The 18,482-nt window shown below is 33.5% G+C and overlaps 2 protein-coding genes and 1 long non-coding RNA gene across 13 annotated transcripts; 2 read left to right on the forward strand and 1 right to left on the reverse strand.

Annotated features, from left to right (window-relative positions):
- The first annotated feature begins 6,221 nt into the window (after nt 1–6,221).
- LOC110226855 lies at nt 6,222–8,772 on the forward strand. The gene is made up of 2 exons (XM_021019665.1): nt 6,222–6,821; nt 6,905–8,772. The coding sequence occupies exons 1-2, from the start codon at nt 6,441–6,443 to the stop codon at nt 8,666–8,668; spliced, it is 2,145 nt and encodes a 714-aa protein (XP_020875324.1). The 5' UTR covers nt 6,222–6,440; the 3' UTR covers nt 8,669–8,772.
- Nucleotides 8,773–12,562: 3,790 nt separating this feature from the next.
- LOC110226737 lies at nt 12,563–13,712 on the forward strand. Its single transcript, XR_002330664.1, has 2 exons — nt 12,563–12,932; nt 13,281–13,712. It is a non-coding gene; the product is annotated as an uncharacterized LOC110226737 (long non-coding RNA).
- Nucleotides 13,713–13,887: 175 nt separating this feature from the next.
- LOC9305031 (putative F-box/kelch-repeat protein At3g24610) lies at nt 13,888–17,020 on the reverse strand. 11 transcript variants are annotated; one of them, XR_002330661.1, is made up of 4 exons: nt 15,734–17,020; nt 15,144–15,534; nt 14,293–14,508; nt 13,888–14,019 (listed from the first exon to the last, which is right to left on the reverse strand). XR_002330661.1 is itself a non-coding variant. In XM_021019287.1 (3 exons), the coding sequence occupies exons 1-2, from the start codon at nt 16,949–16,951 to the stop codon at nt 15,448–15,450; spliced, it is 1,305 nt and encodes a 434-aa protein (XP_020874946.1). In that variant the 5' UTR covers nt 16,952–17,020; the 3' UTR covers nt 14,539–15,299; nt 15,431–15,447. The 11 variants fall into 11 exon arrangements, 5 of the variants coding, with proteins under 5 accessions (XP_020874946.1, XP_020874947.1, XP_020874945.1 ...); XR_002330660.1 differs by having other exon boundaries at nt 14,222–14,508; XR_002330659.1 differs by lacking the exon at nt 13,888–14,019 and having other exon boundaries at nt 14,078–14,508.
- Nucleotides 17,021–18,482: the final 1,462 nt, after the last annotated feature.

Genomic DNA, 18,482 nt, shown 5'->3' on the forward strand with positions numbered 1-18,482 from the left:
ATTCCAACATTCTCTCCTAATTTCACCGTTCATGTTGAATGTTGATCCGTTACCATGAATGCTTCTTACGCGATTCTCACCGGTGGATTTTGGCGACGGTGGCGACTGAGAACGAGGATTATGTAACAGATTCGAATTTCGATGGAGTCCCCTGAGTATGCATGAAGAAGAAGATCAAAACTAAAAAAAAAAAAAAAAAAAAAAAAAAAAAAAAAAAAAAAAGTTTCGTCGTGACTTTCGTGACAAGGAGACGGTGCAGTGAAGACTAACTAATGGGCCTAGCTATTGGGCTTTTCGTAATCCTTACATAATCCCAAATCCAAACCAGGTAATAACACTTTCTTTTCTCTTTTGTTTTTAAAGTTTTTTTTTTTATAATGTTTTTTAGTAAATTACTTTTAAAAAACTAATAATGATTTTCACTAAAATTAAAAATAATTTTAAGACTTTAAACTTTAAGAATCAAAACCATAAAATTTCATTAAATAATTTTAAAAATTAGTTTAAGTGTTAAATTTTAAACACGTCGAAAACTAACCGCGCTCAGACATCTTGTCTTTAGTTGATCCGTAAGCTTTGGTATTCAAAGTTCGGTAATATTTTCACCTAATATAGATTTAACACTTAAACTCATTTTTAAAAAAATAATAATAATTTTCACTAAAATTTAAAACAAATTTAACACTTAAACTTTAAGAATAAAACCATGAAATTTCATAAAAAAAAAAATTTTTAAATTAGTTTAAGTATTAAATTTTAAACACGTCAAAAACTAACCGTGTTGAGGCATCCTGTCCTTAGTTGGTCCTTAAGCTTTGGTGTTCGAAGTTCGGTAATATTTTCACGTAATATAGATTTAACACTGCCCAGACATCATGTCCTTAGTTGGTCTGTAAGCTTTGGTGTTCGAAGTTCGGTAATATTTTCACGTAATATAGATTTAACGCTTAAACTCATTTTTAAAAAATAATAATGATTTTAAATTTACATAACGATGTTAAACTAACCGAATTTTGAATCTTATCATTTGAATAAGTCATTTGTTCGTTGGAAATTGTAAAAATTCAATTTATTTTTGTACCGTTATAGAAATTTAGCATACATTATTTTAATGTATTTGACACAAAAAATAATTGACATTTTCTTTCTTACTGATTTTAGTATTTTACTTACTTTTCCATTTTACATTTAAATTTATTTTCTTTTTCAACGAAACAATTTTAAAACTAACTGTATTTGATAATAATATTAGTATAATAAAGTAATAATAGACAACGGACCACCACATGTTTTTTTTTTTTCTTGTCAACTTGGTTTAACATGGATCGGTCCTATTTCCTAACCAGCATATGCTATGTCTCTGGAAACCTTTTTCTTAAGTTACGTTTTTTAGTAAATTTGTATTTAATTACATACAAACAAAAGATAGTCTCCCTCCCATTCATCATTACTCATTACAAATCATTCTCTTTACTTCAACATACCGACAGAATTTAATTATATATTATATAACTTTAATTCGTATAATTTAACATATACTTTATTCTATGAAGAATTGTATAGTTTAGGGTCAACATATGGTGATTATGATGTTCACCAAATCTTTATCTTAATTATTAATGTTAGAATTAAGCTAAATGGTTTGGTCTACGGCATTTGCAATTTTTTCGAGTTAAGATGTGCTTGAATACTGCGGGATTTATTTGATAGTTGTGTTTAATAAGATTAGTTATTGTGTCAACTCAAAAATCCAATTAATTGTTTCAAGATATTCTTGATAAATCCAAAACATACAATTATATATACTGCTTGTTTAGACAGAAAAAAAAAATCAGATTTTGAAATATAAAATGTCCAAGTAGATTAGGGCAAACATGTCCCCAGAGGCCTCTTTGCTTGGTTACATGTGTAGTGTTTAATTATACGGCTAACCCTACATTGATAAATAAATTACGCATTGGGGTATGATATGTAATTTATTATTTGTATATTTGAATACTACTAATAGATCTTGCTTGATCCTAGTAGTAAGATTCACGAATTTAAAGTCTCTTTTGAAAAATTCAAAAGTTCGATGATTGTTTTGCTCAAATCCACAAATTAAATACTTAATGACCACTATATGAGTTTTTTTAATCTCACGCGACTCAATCTTGTCCTCTACAAAATCTCTAATAATAATTGAAAAATCTAATATCAGCTCTTAATTAACTTAAGATAATGATAATGACTAATTACACAAACTAACCAAATCGGTGTGGTCTTGTTTTCCTTGTATATATAGTCAAGGCTGATAATTTATTCTCACTAGATGAAAGATTCTAAATAACCATAAAATTTGAATGACCATCCGAATCTTATGATTCTTGTGGTTAATTGATGAACATATATACTTATAATATAACGAAATATATAAAAATAAGAATTAGTCAACGGAAACAATCGGAGAAATTATATTATTATATACTTGTTGTTTCTCTATAATTGAGACACATGAAGTCTTAAGTAATGTGAACACTTGATAGCAAATACAGTGATAGAAACACTCCTTTTCAGGTTTCGAGTTTAGAGTAATAAAACTATAGTTTAACGAACATTGAGTAAATAGTTATGAAAGAAACTGGTCCAGGTAGAGGGTTTCGTCGATAGGAGCAATCGTCTCCATAAACCCATATTTAGTATCTTGGACCTTCTCATGCATGTCACGTGCCGCATGGCTCTACTTCCACACCACAAATTTGCTTTTTTTCCTTTTTTTGAAAACATATTGAAGTACTGTTAATTAGGATCGAAGCTTTATAGATATAATCCAGCCCGACCAGAAGAATGGATTAGGCCGATATTTTTGGCATTAAGTTCTTTCAGGAACATATATGTGTTTAAGTGGTCCGTTCAACAGCGAATTAAATTATTTTCAAAGTTTTGTGGGTCTTTGATAAAATCTCAATGATTATTAATCTAATAACTTAACCACATAAGAAGACTCTGTTTAATCTGCATTTGTTTTATCTAAATTGCTTGATAAATTTTACCTGAAGCGCTTTCTTCATTTGAAACCTATATATGTATACGTGTGAATTTTAGGCCGCTATTTTTTAGTCAATACAGTGCATCAAAAAAATTAACAAGAACATGAGGTTAGATAGATTTGACGTTTTTTGTCTTCAAATAGTCTTTGACTAAACAGAAAAAGAGAAGAAAAAAAATCAATAATTAAGAACCGCTATGTGATGCTCACTCGTATGAATTGAGTTTGGATTGACATCAAAACTTTACAAATCAAATCTAGAAACTAATCCATCAATTTATCTATTCACTAGGTATTAATAAAATCGCAGTAGCCAAAAATACATCCGTAGAGTTTGATCTCGATTCTTGACCAACATAACAAAATAAGTGACCTAGACGTCTTAGATTTTTATTTATTTTTTATTTTAAATACGACGAACAAACAACAAATGAGTACACTTCTCGAGAATGACCTACTATTTTGGTCTTATGTGATACGATGTCGTATACTACTTTATTTTTAATTGAGCTAAGAGTTTATTTTTATCAAATTTGATAAAAGTTTTAAGAAATACTAAGAAAAAGTTAATTTATAAACATGTTCTCTCTGGCCACTGGTGCGGCTCGCCTAGACGTATTAGATTTGTTAAATTCAACTAATGAGCTTAAAAAGAAAAATGTTATTGGTTTTTGGATAAACTAATTATCATAATTTATCTGGTATATTATTCCTTGAGACTTATCCTTTTGTCAAAAGAGATTATTCGATAGATATAAAATTTTAATGAAATAGGTTTGTTGGAACTTGAAGCTGTGATAAATAATACGCGTCGTTGTGAATTCAATTATTATATGTTTCCACTAATTTAAATTCAAGTTTTTGGACGGTGTTCTGCTGGTTCATTGTCTTTATATGTTGGTTGATATCAACATTTAAATCATCTCGAATAAAGTAACGACAACAAACTAACAAATTTCCAACTATATACAAATTACATAAAATGGTTCCTGTTACGTAATTTGTTTTCAAAAATCAATTTGAATCATGTAAACCTCCTCTCCTATATGGAGAATACAAGTAATACCCACGCTAATTATTGTTAATATGCTCTAAAACAAATACAGAACTATATTATAGAGCATATTATTTACACACGTAACTTGTCACTTCTCCATAGTATGGTTTTATGTTTTTCGGTGCGTCACATGGAGCAGAAAGAAACAACCAAAATCTTCTGAAACATAGGGAATGTGCGAAGTTAATTGTACACTTACAATAATCTACTATACATTTTTGCAGCAGTTTTTGGGGTACCCAAATCGGGTCAAATTTATTTAATTTTGACCCGGAAATCTTCAATCGGATCTTTCCTTAAATTTTGGCAAAATTAAAAAACGAAAATAATTAATAAAATCTAAAATATATATACTTTCTCAACTAATTACTATATTTAAACGCTTTATTTATGGTATATTCTCCACGATTTTTATAGATAAAGAAATCAAATATGATGATTTAATGCTAATATAACAAATTTGCACTAATTTCCTAAAACCTCTCTACCTAATTTAAACATAAATATATGATTCTTATTTCACTTTTATTTGATCTTATATTTATATTATTTTAAATTATTATAAAATATATAAATAGTTAGTAAATTTTAGTTTTTTTTTTCTGCATATGTTACAATTCAAATTTTTTAAAACAGACATATATTACTCAATCGATGAACAAAAATATGTGTGTAATCTATATTAACATTTTTAAGAACAAATTGAGCATTTAATCATGTCGTTATTTTATTCAGACCCGAAATTGAGTCATTCGGATCTTTCTTTAATTTTTATAATTATCTAAAATGGGACAGTATATCACGGGTGAAATCCTAATTAGTATTTTAAGATATAATTATAAATTATTTTTACGGGTTGGTCCAAAAACACACACTAATTTAAAAATATACATGGAAACTATTTGAAAGCAACTTTCAAATTAACTCGAATTATATGACATTTAAATAAAAGTGTTATTAAAAAAATAACAAAATGATGTTTAATTTCATTTTAGATTATATGGTTGGATGGGTTTGGGTCAATATTAATACGAGACAATATACCACATGTGAAATCCTATAAATAACAAATCAAAATACAATTATACAATCTTAAACACTAAACAAAACAAATACAACTTAAAATTTTTTATTTTAGATACAACGCATGTTACCCGCGGTATACAACAAAAAATATTATACACAATAAATTCATCAATTTATAAAAATAAAAAAATCAAATAATTAACCCGCGGTGTACCGCGGGTCATATCCTAGTTAGAATACTAAGATAAAATGTAGTCCTAATTAAGTCTTAACAGTAGTATGTCAGTATCTTTTTGTTATGTCCTAAAATGTTAGATACCTCCAAATCTTCATAATATATTGTAATTTGCCACATTATTCAAATGGTGAAGATATAATTATACATATACAGACATGAGACACCCATCTTTTTACCCTTTTTTTTTTCACACCCATCTTTTTACCTAAGAAATAAATCATACTACTTTGTTAGACGTGCTTTAAACCAGAGCCGTTTGAATTAAACTTTTTACATAATTGACGACTACTGTATATATATATACACGTGAAGCATCCAAATACACATATATGTGTGAATCAGTGCATGCCATGTACGTTAAAAAGCTGTTATAAAAACATGTGTAAGAAGAAATGGAAATAAAGTGATAAGAAGCATTAAATAAAAGACAAGTATAAAGATAAAAATGGACCGACTCAAGACAACAGAATTGAAGCAGAGTGTACACACATACTCAGTAATAGGCTGCTGCTACGGTTTGTTTGGACATCTCTCTGAATAAAGAGCATCTTCGCAATTGACTCTCGTTCATTTATTATGTTTCCTTATATTTTCACTGATCACATTCAATTTCAACCATAAAAAGTTTGTTTTCACCATTCATTTTGACTGCGTGATAAAATTAATTACAACTACTATCTAATCTCGTCTTAAATAGAACATTTCGACTGTTTCAAGCTACACCAATGATTCGGAACTTGAGTTAATAAAAGGAAAAAAAAGAAGTACATTCGTAGACTCGTAGGGTGATTCAGTCTCTAGACCAAAAGCAAAGCAGTAACTTTTAAAGTAATTTACAGCTTTTTAGAGATCATTTTTTTTATTTTTTTCAATCTTCTTCAAAAAAATCTTGATAATCCCAATAATCAATACAACTTTAATTGTGAAATAAACAAAAGGAGGCCACTTTTTTAAAAAATAACTCAACCCCACCATTTTCTCCTGTTTATTTATCTCTCTACTCTCTGTCTCTCCATTAAAACCTCAAAAACGTTTCATTTCCACTCATCAATCCAAAATTGTAGTCACTACGAAGAAATAATAAGTTGAAGATGATGAATGGTTTGCGAAGAACGTTTTGGAGTTCGATTCATAAAAAGAAAGACAACAACAGAGCCGATGATTCGCAAAAACCATCAGCTTCAAGATTCGGGTTTTTCTCTAACCCGTCTACTCCAAGGTCCGAGACCCGACCCGATTCAGTTACCTCTCCTAGCATTCGTTGTCAAAGTTGGTCTGCTACAGCATTCATCACTCCTTCACCGTCTCTTCCAGCTAGTCCCAAGCTTCAATGCAATACTTCCGGTGACGTTACTCCGACGAGAAACAGAAGTCCTCTTTCTCTTCTAAGCGTTTCTTCTTCTTCTACACCTTCGTCACCTAAATCTCCGGCGAGCTTTTCTCTCCTCAAATCAAAACTCTGTTTCACCAAAGTAAGAATCCAAAATCGAAACTAAAAAATAAGATTTTTCAAATAACTCAAAGTTAACATTTTTACGTTTGTGTTTTGAAACAGAGTAGCATCAGTAGTAGCAAATGTGGAATTTGTTTACAGAGCGCGAAAGCTGGAAGAGGAACGGCGATTTTCACGGCGGAATGTTCACACACGTTTCATTTCCCTTGCGTAGCTTCACGCGCCGGTGATCGGAATCTACTCTCCGATTGCCCTGTTTGTGGTGCTTCTTGGAGAGAAACGTCGCTTCTTCCTCTGTCTCTCTCTTCTTCTCTCCACGAATTGGATACTCCGAAATCCCCAAAATCCGGATCCGAATCCGATTCCAAGATCCGAGAATCAAAGAACAACAAATCATTAAGAGTTTACAACGACGACGAGCCTTTGATTTCATCTCCAATCTCACGTACCGGTTTCAACACTATACCGGAGTCAAACGAAGACGAAGAAGAAGATAACAATAACGGAGAATTTAAAGGGTTTTACGTTAATACGCCGTCACCGTTAACGACGAAGAAACAGATAACGGATTCCGTTACTGGACACGTGGACGTTAAGTTGTCTTCAGAAGCGGCAATTGTAGCGGTTGGGAGAGGTAACGAGACATACTCAGTGCTCATGAAAATCAAATCTCCGTCGTTACCGGCGGCACGTAGATCTCCGGTGGATCTAGTAACTGTTATAGACGTTAGTGGAGGGAAGATTGAGATGGTGAAGCGAGCGATGAGGCAAGTGATATCGTCTCTACGAGAAACGGATCGTTTGTCGATGGTTTCGTTCTCGTCGAGCTCGAAGCGATTGTCGCCGTTACGGAGAATGTCGGCGAACGGAAGGAGATTAGCTAGAAGAATTGTCGACGAAATTTCCGGTGACGGCGACGGAATGAGTGTTAACGATGCGGTTAAAAAAGCGGCTAAAGTGATCGAAGATCGACGGCAGAAAAATCTCTTCACCACTATCTTCGTCTTAACGGACCGTAACAAGAACTCGGCCCACGAAGCCCAATTGGCCCAAGCTGATTTTGTGTCGTCCACGCGCTTCTCTCACTTGGAAATCCCAACGCACACCATTTGGCTCGGCGCGTGTAATCACGCTCTCTCCGAGGATGTGTTTGCTAAACGTATCAAGAGTTTGTTGAGTTTATCGGTTCAGGATCTTACTCTAAATCTCGGATTGGTTTCCGGGTCGGGTCAAGGAGAGGTGACGTCAGTTTACTCACTCTCGGGTCGACCCGTTTGGCTCGGATCCGGGTTGATTCGGTTGGGTGACATGTACGGCGATGAAGAAAGGGAAGTGTTGGTGGAACTCAGATCATCTGCATCTTCTTCGTCTAATAGATGCCAGAGAATCATGACCGTCCAATCTCGCCACGTGGATCCTACGACACAGGAAATAAAAAATTCTGAAGATGGCGCGCTAATGATACCACGTCCCACGGCCGTTAGATCATCTAACCCGAACATCGCAAGGCTCAGAAACCTCCACCTCAGCACACGTGCCGTTGCCGAGTCTCGACGGTTAATCGAAGCAAATGATTACTCGGGGGCTGAGCGAATGCTGACGTCAGCTAGAGCCTTGTTGGTGCAGTACGGTTTGAGCTCCGGTGACTCGTGCTTACGTGGTTTGGAAGCTGAGCTGGCAGATTTGAACCGTTTGAGGGGTAGACACGTGGTGGTGAAGAGTCCAGAGCCGGTGGTTCAGAAGAGTGAGCCGCTAACACCGACTTCAGCGTGGAGAGCGGCTGAGAGATTGGCTAAAGTGGCGATCATGAGGAAGCATATGAATAGAGTCAGTGACCTCCATGGATTCGAAAATGCTAGATTTTAGTTTCTTTTTGTTATGGTTTTTGCTGTTTTTTTATTACGATTTGTAATGGTGTGATACAAAGGAAATACAATGGTATATGAGAAAATTTATGGATATTGTTTTTTCATTAAACATTCATTCATATTGAACTTATGATATTTTGCAACGTGTGATACAAATAAATGCAAAAGTATATAAAAAAAACTTATAGAAATTAGTATTGTATGTAGGTCAATTTTTAAAAAGTGGGTGGGTGTAGGGCCGGCGCAGAGGGCAAGCCACCGAAGCTACCGATTAGGGCCTCAAAATTTGAGGGCCTTTTTACCTAAAAATTTGTTAAGTTTCTTATATACAATAATTTTTGTAGGGTCTTTTAAAAATATTGTAGATTTTTTGAGACAACTACAACATTCTTTTTAATGGTAAAAATCTGATTTAAAAGAATTTTTTTTTATGAGCTTTAATTTTGCTTAGGGCACCTAAATTTACCGGACCGGCACTGGGTGGGTGTTAGCTCCATTATAGTTTCCAAAAAATAAAATAATAACTTGTTTACATAATAATGCTATTTGTTTGCTACGGCGGAATTGGCTTTGCTTTTGTCTCATGTACTTTTGTACATTGTACATTGAATAAATCTTATGATGATTGTTCATTTTATCTTTTATCGGCACAAAAAGTTTTTCTGCCTCTATTGTGTTCCCCATTAATAATTTCACAATTATGTTCCCCATTAACTACCAATAAACTCTAGTCAATCGGTCAGAGTGAAGTGGAAAATTTTGATACGTGCTCTATTGTTTTTGGTACACTTAATTTGGATAGATAGTTGTGTTTTATTTGAGAAAAAGGTGTGCTCTTTTGAGAAGAATAGGTTTGTTTCGTCATTCGTGGATTCAAAAACCAAGCTGACTCGCTCGAACGAGACACATTTATAAAGTTTGTTTTTGCAAGTATATTTAAGTGTTTATATATTACATCATGGCAAATTTAGTTTGATATTGGTAAATTGAACCTCATGTCTCAAGTTCAAGCACCTCTTTGACCCCTTCTTATATTTTTTACAAATTAGTTTTTGTTCTTTTCTTGATTTCTACTTGAAAAATATTTTTTATATAATATATTATAATATTTATATAAACATTTTGTAAAATAAAAAAAAAATTTCTTACAACTTTATTTTTGAAAAACCTTTAAAACTTAACCAATTGTTAAATAAAATATACGTGCAAACATGTTGAACTTTTTTTTCTTTTTGTCAACAGCTTTTAAATAAAATTCAAAAGAGTCATTCCTGAGAAATGTTGTTTACATATGTGATATGATGCGATTCGGTACGAACTTTTCGTGCCAAATTATCCACTTTACATTCGCACTTCGAGAAATCAAAGATAAGGAGAAACTTGAAAATTCCTCCTTGTCGCTTTTGAAATCTTCCAAATACACTGAGAAGGCCGACCAATCGTTTGGGGAAGACACCATTTGCACCAGGTCTGAACAGTCTGTAAAAAAAGCTACATCTTGGTTGTCGGCTCCAATCATACACTTCATCGCCCAGAGAAGAGCTTCTACTTCGGTATGTAGAGGTGAGAGACTTCTTCGGATATTGGCAGCTCCCATGGTTGGAGTCTCTCCATTTGATGATGTGCAGAACCACCATGTCCCTGAAAATTTATCAGTCCCTTTCCAGGATCTATCCACGAAACAACGATATCCTGAGTAGATATTATCATGTGAGATATCTCTCTCTCGAGCTCGATTTTCGCAGCGTGTAGCACGATGATTTTCATTAATTAACTCCACTTGCGCCTCTTTTTCCGCTAAACGTAAAACCTCTAATGGGTATTTAACCACATTTTCAAAGAACTTTTCATTTCTAGCTTTCTAAATATACCAAATTATCCATGAATATGAAGATGAATCAACTTCCGAAGGAGTTCTCCAAAAAAGATGATCCAAATTCGCATAAATTGAAGCTGTTGGTAAAATTTCCGGGGCCGTAGGAATTTGAGATAGTGCCTAAATTTGTCTCGCTGGATGGCATTCAAAGAGTGTATGATTAATTGATTCCTCTATCGCACCACATCTGCCACATCTTGTATCACAATTTATACCTCTTTTTTCGCAGATTCTCTGTAACCGGTACACAACCTGATAAAATTTGCCACAGAAAATGACGTAACTTTGGTGGACACTGTACCTTCCAAGTATATGCTTTAAGAGATTTAAAATCTGGGCCAATAAATTTGGGCCACATTTGAACTTATGACACCACAAGATTTACAGACCAAATGACGGAATGCTAAGTCCGTTTTTTTTTTTTGTCAACTGCTAAGTCCGGTTAGTTTTCACGTATATTAAATTTGTTTTTAAAACAAAAACATTTTGTAAAATCAAAAACTTTTAGTTAAAAACAAAACAATTTACTTCAAAATTTATTTTTGAAAAACCTTTAAAATTTGACCAAGTGTTAAATAAAAGATACGTGAAAACATTTTGAACTTATGACACCACAAAACTTACAGACCAAAGGACGGGATGCTAAGCCCGGTTAGTTTTCACGTATATTAAATTTTAATACTTAGTTTTGTTTTCAAAACAAATACATTTTGTAAAATAAAAAAAAATAATTTAAAAAGTTTCAATGAAATTTCTAGTTTTTTTAATTTTAGCGGAAATCATTATTATTTTAAAAAATGAGTTTAAGTGTTAAGTCTATAATACGTGAAAACATTGCCGAACTTCGAAAACCAAAGCTTACAGACCAACTAAGGACATGATGTCTAGGCGCGGTTAGTTTTCGACGTGTTTGAAATTTAACAATTAAATTAATTTTTTTAAAAATTGAATAAAATTTCATGGTTTTATTCTTAAAGTTTAAGTGTTAAATTTGTTTTAACTTTGAGCGAAAATCATTAGTATTTTTTAAAAATGAGTTTAAGTGTTAAATCTTATATTACGTGAAAACATTACCGAAGTTCGAACACCAAAGCTTACAGACCAACTAAGGAGATGATGCCTATGCGCGGTTAATTTTCGACGTATTTAAAATTTAACACTTAAACTAATTTTTAATGAAATTTCATGGTTTTATTCTTAAAGTTTAGGTGTTAAATTTGTTTTAAATTTAAGTGAAAATCATTATTATTTTTTTAAAAATGATTTTAAGTGTTAAATCTATATTACGTGAAAATATTGCCGAACTTCGAACACCAAAGCTTACGGACCAACTAAGGACATGATGCCTAGGCGCGGTTAGTTTTCGACGTTTTTAAAATTTAACACCTAAACTAGTTCTTAAAAAGTTTTAATGAAATTTCATGGTTTTATTCTTAAATTTTAAGTGTTAAATTTGTTTAAAATTTTAGTGAAAATCATTTTATTTTTTAAAAATAAGTTTAAGTGTTAAATCTATATTACGTGAAAACATAGCCGAACTTCGAACACCAAAGCTTACGGACCAACTAAGGACAGGATGCCTAGGCGCGGTTAGTTTTCGACGTGTTTAAAATTTAACACTTTAAATAGTTTTTAAAAAAAAATTAATGAACTTTCATGGTTTTATTCTTAATGTTTAAGTGTTAAATTTGTTTTAAATTTTAGTGAAAATCATTATTATTTTTTAAAAATTAGTTTAAGTGTTAAATTTATATTACGTGAAAACATTACCGAACTTCGAACACCAAAGCTTACGGACCAACTAAGGACAGGATGCCTAGGCGCGGTTAGTTTTCGACGTGTTTAAAATTTAACACTTAAACTAATTTTAAAAAAAATTAATGAAATTTCATGGTTTTTTTTTAAATTTTAGTGAAAATCATTATTAGTTTTTTAAAAGTAATTTACTAAAAAATATTATTTGTAAAAAAAAAACCTTTAAAAGCAAAAGAGAAAAGAAAGTGTTATTACCTGGTTTGGATTTGGGTAGTGAGGAGTAGGAAAAGCCCAATAGCCAAGGCCCATTAGTTAGCCTTCACTGCACCGTCTCCTTGTCACGAAAGTCACGACGAAACTCAGTTTTTGATCTTCTTCTTCATTCATCCTCAGGCGACTCCATCGAAATTCGAATCTGCTACGTCGCCCTCTTTCTCAGTCGCCACCGTCGCCAAAATCCGCCGGTGAGAATCGCGTAAGAAGCATCCATGGTAACGGATCAACATTCAACATCACGAGATAAGAAGAGATGCTTTCCTCCAATCAAATCTTACGGATAAGTTTTGAGATGAAGAATGAACTTTTTTTGAAGAGAGAATGTTGGAATGGATCATCATCGGCGATCTTCTCGGTAAGAAATTCACAGAGAATTTAAAAAGGAAAAAGATGAAAGATGGATTTTTTATTGTAGTATCGAAGAAGAAGAAGAATAGAGAGTTTTGATTTCTCAAGGAAGATGATACGAGTGAGAGTTTTTATAAGCAAAGTTTGTTTGAAGAAAAAGGAAATTTTCGGTTGTTTCCTTTTTATTTCCCGACGAGATTAAGAAAAAGGAAATTTCAATTATAATTATCTCTTAGTGCGTGAGATTTATTATTTGTTGAAACAGAGATTTGCTCACAACGGTCATATTTGTCTCTTCATGCGTAACAATTTATCAAAAGGTAAATTATTTGAAGTTTCTTATTTGTTGAAACAGAGAAACAGAGGCCAGAGGCTGCAAAGTCACGTGAACCAAAGTAACCTCTGTGATGAAAAAGATCCAAGACTACCATAACCTGGATTATTCATTGGCTGACAAGAAGATGATGTACGAGATCCAGACCAAGAAACTTCAACACTTTGATCAGATCCAATCACAATGGTGTACTAATAAGGCTTGCGTGAGGTTCACAACAAGGCTTATGTTATGCTGAATGCTGCAAACGAGAGATTGGAATCATCCAAAAAAAGTTCATGTTTCTTTCTTTGTCATATACACTCTCTAGCAAGACACAGCCTTTATGGTTTCACACACCCTAACTTGTTACAACATTCTTCTTCAGCTTCTCTAACTAGTAACATGTTGTAGATTATCGATACGAATCTTTTGTTAAATAAAGGAAATTATCAAACATTTGATTACACATAAGACTTTACATAATCCAATTTTTATATGAAGCTACAAAACAAGAGCACAACATCTTCTCTACCTTCAAAAACATCAGTTGCAAGGACAAGGAAGAGGTGATGAACATAGGCTCTCTGTGCCACAAATGACTTCTAAAAGGCAGTGATATTCGATGGGGTTGCTCAAAACCAAACTTGATCTCTTCAGTTTTGTTTCTTTTGTATCCTCTTAATCTGTTTACAAAGATCATGTTCTGACACCTCCATGAGCTCTACATGAGTCCCCATCTCACAAGCTACCAATGGGAGACTCATATAGAGCTTAAAGCCTGAAGAAAAATAGAACACCACAAGCAAGAGAAAAATCATTTAACAATCTTGGGGAGATGTAGAATTGCATATCATTTGACTGGTCGAACGGGAAACAACAAAACTCAAACCACTTAATAGATGATATAAAAACAAGATTTTGGGTAGCTTTAAACAAAGAATTGCCTTAGTTCAAAGAGTGACAGAAGCAGAATACAAAACCTTAGAGCGATCTAAGAAAGGATCAACGGTCATGACAGCATTGGACCACTCAATGTTACCCCAAATCTCACCTCCTTGGCGTCTCTCCAAGGAGATCTCTGCACACCAAATCTCAAGATGATCCCCTTCAATGACGTCCCAAAAGAGCACAATGTTCCCACCAGAGTTGCTCAGTCTAGCCCCAGGAAGTAACTAGTGACTTGTGACTACTGACTAGAGCCTAAACCATCAATGATACTAGAACAGAGCATTCTTTAACGATCCATGTTGCTGTTGTCTTCTAAGTTCTAACAATCAAAAGCATCAAGGAGTACCAATTCAACTTTTAATATTTGCTTTAATGAGGTTTAGAAAGTTACAACTTAAATAGTTAAAACTAGGAAACAGTGTGATACATTGGATTTCTATCCAGAAAGTTGATCAAACGAACTGCAACACACATAGAGACACATTCTTTTGTACACAAAACCCCATTTTTAAAACTTATGAATATTGAACACAAGATTACATTGATACAGATTAACGGGTCAGAACTTTTTTCCCAAGCTTCGTTCCAAAAGTGCAACTACACCATGTCTACATTGTCCTGTAGTAAGAACACTATAAAGACGACTTAAAGCCATTCTTTGACATTCTGGTTACAAAGCACATGCCCCACATGACATCATCATAGGCAGATTATCATGACTAGATTGTTCCTTAGAGACTGGACAGACAAACACTGAATGGAACTAGTTCTACAGCTACAAGAAGTTGTTACATAATTTGCCAATCCAGCTACAACTATCTCATAGGAAGGGTCAAGGGAGTATCAGAGGAACCTGATACGATGAACAGGAATATGATCAGAACTGAATTATTGGAGTTCAGAGGAATCCTCTGCCGCAAGTGATGAGTCAAATTCTCAGAACACTATACACACCTCGCTTTTTCTAATAGAAGCAGTTTGTATATATCCGACGCTCGGGATCTTTTCACATCCAGAAAACTGTAGGTTGTGTCTCTCCACAAGCTCTTCTTCTTTAGTTGACTGTCGTTTGTTTTGTTGGAAGGATTTTCATTACCTTGTCCCCATCCTCTGTAAGGCACAAAACACATTCTATAAGCAAGCCCATATCTTGTGAATTTGTATTTGATCCTACTAAGGAGGAGAAATGAAAGTAAATCCAAAACTGGTATTAGAGTCATAAGTTATAGCATCGTTAATGCCTTCAAAGGAACTATCATCAACGCTGTAATGCAGAGCATCGCATACATTCGCCAAAGCCCAAGATGTTATTATACGCATTTGACTTGACAACCATTGAAGCACACTGGAGTAAGAAAAGTAAATCGAAATTGCATGGCTCATGAGAACAAACGAATGAAAGCAAGCAATATAATACCAAGATCAAACAACATAAAACAACTTATTGCATTCACTGATGTACTAGATTATATAAAACCAATATTTATGAGCAAGTTTAACAAAATGAGGCAAATTCAGAGAGTGACAGAAACAGAATGCAACACCTTATAGTGATGTAAGAAAGGATCAACACTCATGAGAGCATTAGACCAGACAATATTACCCCAAATCTCGGGTCCTTGGCGTCTCTCCAATGAAATCTCTGCACACCAAATCTGCAGATGATCCTCCTCGATAACGTCCCACAAGAGCAGAATGTTGGAACCAGAGTTGCTCAGTCTGGTCCCGGGAAGTAAATCAATGAGCTTTTTGTCTCTACCAATAGTGATTTTGTACGACTCCCACAAAGCCTCAATTTTCCCATCAAAGTGAACCAGTCTAGAGCTAGAGAGTCTCTTCTTGAGAGAGACCAAACCTTTGACCTTCCTCCAATACATCCCCTCTGGTTCACACTCCAACTGATCTGGCTCACACCAATACACACTTCCGCTGCGAGAAATACAGAAGATCAAACCATCAATCACACACCAATCCCTTCTGTTTCCATTCGTTGGAGCATCATTCCCTCTTCCCCACTTACCTTCACACGGCGAGTAGCAATAGGTTCTATCAATTCCATCAACTGCGTAAATCTTCTCCCCCCTCACCACCACACTGTCGTGGATATACTGATCTCGTTTAATCCGATCCGGCATTGGAGGCAAAGAGTCCCAAGTTTGAGTCTTTGGGTCAAATACCTCTGCCCAGTTCGAGGAATCTGGGTCCAAGCAGCCTCCGAACACATAAATCTTCCCATTTACGACTCCAACCGCCGCACAAGCTCGAGCCACTCCCATGGAAGGGACTTGACGCCAAGTGTGAGTCCGACAATCCAAGAGCCAGACATCCGAAGTACGAGTCGTCTCCTTTATAAATCCACCGATTACATAGATTCCCCAATCCATCACCACCACGGAGGATGCTTCCGGAGGCTGAGAGCACAACGACGGGATCGGAGAAAGCCGATTCAAAGTTTCACCACGGCGGAGGATGAACCAGCGTGGGGTTAGGTCAGGAGGGGTGAGCAAACAAACGTACAAGCAATTCTCCGCGTAACCCACTTTAGATCTCGTCTTGTACAATTCAGGCGAAGCCATTAGGGAGCGATAAGACTTGGAAACGATAGACAGAGCCGCTTGGTCCAATCTCGACACTCGAGCCAAACAGCTCAGAATCATCTCATCTGGCAGCGACGATAACGGAGACCATGATGAATCAGGCGGAGACGGAGACGTCTTTCTCTTCTTATGCGGTGGCTTTTTGTAGGTCGCTGAATTCGACATCGACACTCTGTTCGTGTTTTTGTTTCAGTTTGTGTTTCTGAGAAGACACGAACATAATTTTTTCCATTTTTTATAGGCAAAAACAATTTCTTCTTCAAATATATCTGTGCCAGTTTTTTGATAATTATAAAAAAAAACAAATAAGATTTAATAAAATCCTATATTATTATTTGGGGAATACATCATAAAAAATAATCTTATCTTTTTATACGTAAATAATAAGAATCTAATTAGATATAAAATTTCAATGAGTAAATTAATTTATTTTATTAAAGATAAACAAATCAAATACTAATTTAACTAAATTATAAAAATAAAAATATATTATTAATTTGTTTTTTTAAAAAATGACCAATCAAAACGAGCATATAAGATTTGATATCTCACTTACCATATCAATTTGTTACTAATCAATGATTAGTAATCATTATACTTCACGTCTAATCTTTATATGATTTTATTTTTATGAAACAAATAAATCCTCATATCATTTCTATAATAAAAAAAAGAGATTTTTTTTCTGTATATGCCTAATTTTTTAAAAGGAATATAAATTGTACAATCTATGAAGGAAAAAAGGTTACGGATCAAAAATTCAGATTTAAGTAATATATTTCTTTTAAACAAAAATAAATTCAAGAAAAATTCTGACTGAGTAACGAGTCAGAATTTAAATATTTATATTTAGTTTCTTACATTTCTTTTTTTTGAAATGTATAATTTTATATATTACAATAAACTTTTAAAATATTTTAATTTGGAACTTCAAATAGTTTTACATGATCTTTTTAAAGAATATCATCAATTTTTAATAGATCAAAAAGTTTAAAAAATATAAATACTCTTATATGATTTTTTAAAACAAATATATTTAAATATTTATAATAGGCGGCGGATTAAATATAATTTTTATAGAGAAATTGTTAAAAATGCCCCTTTTTCAATACCCCTTTTCAAAAATGCCCCTTTTGAGAGTCCATTTTTAAGTTTGCCCTCTTTTAATTTTTAATGACCATTTTACCCTTATTTGAAACAAAATTAGGTCCACAAAATACAAAATATTTTTTGGCGGGAAAAGTGATCCCGCAATTTTCCCGCCAAAACACTTGTAAAAACCTTTAAAAAACCTTGTAAAATTTCCCCGTCAAAATTTTTCCCGCCAAAAAATTTTCCCGCCAAAAAATTTTTTTTGCGGGAAAAGTGATTCCGCAATTTTTTTTTTGCGAAATTTTTTGGCGGGAAAATTTTTGGCGGGAAAAATTTACAAGGTATTTTAAAGGTTTTACAGAGTATTTACAAGTGTTTTGTAAGGTTTTACAATGTATTTTAAAAGGTTTTACAAGGTACTTATAAGGTTTTATAAGGTATTTATAACTTGTAAAACCTTATAAAAAACTTGTAAAACCTTATAACTTGTAAAAACCTTATAAAATAGCTTGTAAAATCTTATAATATCTTATAAATACCTTGTAAATACGTTGTAAACCTTTTAAATACATTGTAAACCTTATAATATCTTGTAAAACCTTAA

Source organism: Arabidopsis lyrata (genome assembly GCF_000004255.2).
Source record: "Arabidopsis lyrata subsp. lyrata unplaced genomic scaffold ARALYscaffold_7, whole genome shotgun sequence".
Taxonomy (NCBI): domain Eukaryota; kingdom Viridiplantae; phylum Streptophyta; class Magnoliopsida; order Brassicales; family Brassicaceae; genus Arabidopsis; species Arabidopsis lyrata.

What these genes read in the sequence shown, in the direction of transcription:
- LOC110226855 (XM_021019665.1), top strand. Translation starts at nt 6,441, where the DNA reads ATGATGAATGGTTTGCGAAGAACGTTTTGGAGTTCGATTCATAAAAAG. An exon ending in CAAAACTCTGTTTCACCAAA is followed by an intron (nt 6,822 to 6,904) that starts GTAAGAATCCAA and finishes GTTTTGAAACAG; the next exon opens with AGTAGCATCAGTAGTAGCAA.
- LOC9305031 (XM_021019287.1), bottom strand. Translation starts at nt 16,951, where the DNA reads ATGTCGAATTCAGCGACCTACAAAAAGCCACCGCATAAGAAGAGAAAG. An exon ending in CTTTCTTACATCACTATAAG is followed by an intron (nt 15,535 to 15,733) that starts GTGTTGCATTCT and finishes TTCTTACTCCAG; the next exon opens with TGTGCTTCAATGGTTGTCAA.